The sequence below is a fragment of the Alligator sinensis genome, unplaced genomic scaffold, assembly GCF_000455745.1.
Source record: "Alligator sinensis unplaced genomic scaffold, ASM45574v1 scaffold829_1, whole genome shotgun sequence".
In the NCBI taxonomy this organism is placed as follows: domain Eukaryota; kingdom Metazoa; phylum Chordata; order Crocodylia; family Alligatoridae; genus Alligator; species Alligator sinensis.
This window is the reverse complement of record NW_005842399.1, coordinates 826,867-831,142: the sequence shown is the minus strand read 5'-3', so window position 1 is coordinate 831,142 and position 4,276 is coordinate 826,867. Positions and strand designations below refer to the sequence as shown.

The 4,276-nt window shown below is 42.9% G+C and overlaps 1 protein-coding gene across 14 annotated transcripts in view; it reads left to right on the top strand.

The window, feature by feature from the left end:
• Nucleotides 1-739: 739 nt before the first annotated feature.
• The window catches only part of GTF3C4 (general transcription factor IIIC subunit 4), a 19,199-nt gene continuing 15,662 nt past the window's right edge, over nucleotides 740-4,276 (top strand). For 10 of the 14 annotated variants that reach the window (XR_003095522.1, XR_001358538.2, XR_003095520.1 and 7 more), the window contains exons 1-2: nucleotides 1,462-1,636; nucleotides 2,382-4,205. Coding sequence is in view for 5 of the 14 variants with exons in the window: in XM_006029802.3 (XP_006029864.2) it covers nucleotides 1,529-1,636; nucleotides 2,382-4,205 (1,932 nt within the window). In the remaining 9 variants the exon portion in view is untranslated. Of the gene's footprint in view, nucleotides 1,637-2,381; nucleotides 4,206-4,276 lie in introns of all 14 variants that reach the window. The other 4 variants (XM_025211282.1, XM_025211281.1, XM_025211283.1 and 1 more) reach the window with 4 other exon arrangements.

Here is a 4,276-nt window from a genome sequence, read left to right as displayed (position 1 = left end):
CCCCCCGCTGGTGCAAGCGCCTGCCCTGGGGATCTTTAAAAAAGCATCATTTGGCCCCTGGGCGTCTGCCCCGCCCCGCCCCAGCACCATACGGCCCCTCATGACCGCAAGTCTCGATTCCCCTCCTCTGCTGACACGTGCTGTCCCACGGGTCGAGGCGAGCGTGGCGCGGCCGGGCGACGCAGCGCGGGAGAAGGTTGCAACGTTCCTCCTAACAAAAAAGCATCTTCGTTAGTTCAGTCTTGAACTTCCTTCTTTTTTTTATCCCCCAAAAGTCTATTTAAAGTATCTTTAGTTGCTTCTTGAGCTTGCTTATTAGGTTTTTTATCCCCCCCCAAATCTATTAAAAACATCTTCTTTGGTTGCATCTTGAACTTGCTTAGGTTTTTTATCCCCTCCCCCAAACTCTATTTAAAGTATCTTTAGTTGTGTCTTGAACTTGCTTAGGTTTTTTTATCCACAAAATGTCTCTTAAAAACATCTTTGGTTACATCTTGAACTTGCTTAGGTTTTTTATCCCCCCCCAAATCTATTTGACTTGTGCCTAATGAAGGAAAACCAGCACGACAGATCTCTTCTCCGTGGCACGCGCACACGTGTAGCTACTGCAAAAATAAATAAAGTCAACAAGACCTTAGATGTGCGTTTTTTGACTGGCCAAGTTAAACACGAATGGAACAGATGGTAAAATTCTGGCTGGTTCTTGAAATGGCGATGATGGAAGTTTCTAATGTTTGGATTGAAATACTGCGGAATAAACTCAAATGCAGCTGCAGTATTGTTAAAGCAGATTAATCTGCAAGGCAGAGATGGCTGTATAGCTTCTAGTACAGCTGGCCACTCGTCCCGATGGGGTGTTTCTGGGTATTAAGGGAATATATAATACTACGAATACAGCAGGTCTGAGTTCTTTTTTGCCACTAGTGTCATCTCTGGCAGGATGGCTACCAGCAGGACTAATTTGGATACATTAAGTTAGGTGGCTCAATATAGTTGAGCATCTCAACCAGTTCATTTGCAACAAATACCCTTTAAGTACCTACTTAGGGAAGGGGATTTTGAAAATGGTCTCTTGAAAGTAGCAGACAACTATATAGCAAGACACAGTGTCTGGTAAACTCAAAGTAACAAGGGATAAGTGTTCAGCAGTGAGGGTAAAAGACTTCGGTACATTTGATTACTTCTAAAATGGGATGAATCTTTTAGAAGACCTACTGTACAGCAAACTAATTGCTCTACTTGCAAACAAGAATTTAGCCAAGTTGCCGAGCTATATAAAATGACAATGGTACCATCAAGCTTTATCCAGAAAATGCTAAAAGTGCTATTTAGGGTTATAGGTGGCCAAGTTATAACCAGTTACCTGTTCTTCAAGTAGCGTTATTATCTGTACTGGTGCCTTTTCACAAGGGAGCAAGAATTCAAAGATGCCTGAAGTCTCAGTCTGTTTTTGTGACGGATTCTCAGATCATGGTTAAGGCACGTTGGCAGAACAGTGTCAAGAGGCTTGCACCTCTGCTGCTTGTAAATGACCTGTTTTGTGGTTAATCAAGAGTACTTTGGTTACCAGGCCCGGAAATATTTTAATGCGATCAGCTGCTCTGCAAGATGCCGAGGGAATTGTACATCGCAAAATGTAACTATATTTGGCTGCTTTAATAAGATGGGTTTTATGTATTAAATAAAATATACTGTGTTAAGCATAGCATATGAAGAGCCAGCTACATAAAAACTGAAGGACTAAAGGGGAAGAGATGAATAAAGTGAAGGTTTTACATTAATCTTTTGGTTTTATAGCTCAGGACGTTTTAGAAAACTGTTGTAAGCATTGGCTTGTGTCAGACTGGAAGAGGTCATGTCGTATAGAAGTTCACTGCTTACTGCTTCCTTGCAGTAATAGAAACTTCAGGTCATGCCAATATGAAAACACTTCATTTATGCAGGGCTTGTGCTTAGTACGCTAGAAGAAAGCTATCATTGGATAACAGGCCCTGCAGACTAGGAGCATGATTTTTCCAAACCAGAAGCGAAGGTCATTTAAATTTTATGCATGCAATTTTTCCTACAAATTCAGTCAAGTGATGCCCCAAAACAAACTAGTTTGGAGACTTGTTTGTCATTTGTAGAGAGAATGGGATGTAAAGGAAGGGTTAGATTAAAGAATTGTCTCCACAAACTTCTCTAGCTACAGAGTTAATTTATCCTGTGAAGGGTGACACGGAGTATTGGAGAATATTTGACGTTCAGATTTGAGTCTTTTATTCAGCATAAGGCTCTTCAATTCTTCCAGTGTTCCCTAATGGACAGAATATATAGAGTTATTAAGTTGTATGCATTGACAGTATTGAAATGTTTTTATAGAAGTTCGTACTCTCTTTCAGGTTGGTCCCAAAAAGGAGGTTGCAGAATGTAAGGAAAAGTTTGCCAGCTCTAAGGATCCAACAGTTAGTCAAACGTTTATGCTAGATAGAGTATTCAACCCCGAAGGAAAGTCACTAACATCAATGCGAGGATTCAAGTATTCAAGCTGGTCTCCTTTGGGCTGTGACGCTAATGGAAGATGTCTACTAGCAGCTTTAACGATGGACAATAGACTGACTATTCACGCTAACCTCAACAGACTGCAGTGGGTGCAGCTAGTTGATCTGACAGAAGTTTATGGGGAGCGTCTTTGTGAAAGCAAGTACAGAATTTCTAAGACCGAGGCGCCCCGAGGAGATCTAGGGGACTTCTCTGAATTTCAGAGAAGGCACAGTATGCAGACTCCAGTGCGTATGGAGTGGTCAGGTATCTGCACCACCCAGCAGGTGAAACATAACAATGAATGCCGGGATGTTGGTAGCGTGCTCCTAGCAGTGCTCTTTGAAAATGGTAACATTGCAGTTTGGCAGTTTCAACTTCCTTTTGTGGGTAAGGAATCCATCACTTCTTGCAATACCATAGAGTCTGGAATAAATTCCCCTAGTGTCTTGTCCTGGTGGGAATATGAACACAACAACCGAAAGATGAGCGGACTCATAGTAGGGAGTGCTTTTGGACCTGTTAAAATCCTTCCCGTCAATCTAAAAGCAGTTAAAGGTTACTTTACACTCAGGCAACCAGTTGTCTTGTGGCAAGAAATGGACCAATTGCCAGTGCATAGTATCAGATGTATTCCTCTTTATCATCCTTACCAGAAATGTAGCTGTAGCTTAGTGGTGGCTGCAAGAGGATCATATGTGTTTTGGTGTCTTCTCCTGATATCCAAAGCAAGCCTGAATGTTCACAATTCCCATGTGACAGGGCTTCACTCTTTGCCAATTGTATCTATGACTGCAGATAAACAGAATGGCACAGTATATACGTGCTCAAGTGATGGAAAGGTAAGGCAGCTGATTCCCATCTTCACAGATGTTGCATTAAAGTTTGAGCACCAGCTGATTAAGCTATCAGAAGTGTTTGGCTCTGTGAGGACTCATGGGATAGCTGTAAGCCCATGTGGTGCATACTTAGCAGTTATCACAACAGAGGGTATGACAAATGGTCTTCACCCTGTTAATAAAAACTATCAAGTTCAGTTTGTAACTCTTAAAACTTTTGAGGAGGCAGCCGCTCAGCTCTTGGAATCTTCTGTTCAAAATCTTTTCAGGCAAGTGGACCTGACGGACCTTGTGCGCTGGAAGATTTTGAAGGATAAGCACATCCCTCAGTTCTTACAAGAAGCCTTGGATAAAAAGATTGAGAGTTGCGGATCCACTTATTTCTGGCGCTTTAAGCTGTTCCTTCTGAGGATTTTGTACCAGTCGATGCAGAAGACTCCCTCAGAAGTCATGTGGAAGCCTTCACATGAGGATGCAAAAATCTTGATTTCCGATTCCCCTGGCATAGGCAGCACTGAAGATGATCAGCAAGAAGAAGGAACTTCTAAACAGACCAGCAAGCAGAGCTTGGGTGATGTGAGCAGAGGCATGGACACGGAGGACCTGGCAGATGACTCTCTTCCTCAGTCAACTGACGTAGGAGGCCGGGAGCCAATGGAAGAAAAGCTTCTAGAAATACAGGCACAAATTGAGGCAGTAGAAATGCACTTGACGCGGGAACACATGAAACGGGTGTTGGGAGAAGTCTACCTCCACACGTGGATTACAGAGAACACCAGTATTCCAACCAGAGGAGTCTGCGATTTCTTAATGTCTGACGAAGGCTATGACGACAGAACAGCACGAGTAAGTGCACGTGAATGTTTTTGAGACCCCCCCCCCCCCCCCCACCGCTCTCTTTTTTCATTTTTTACATT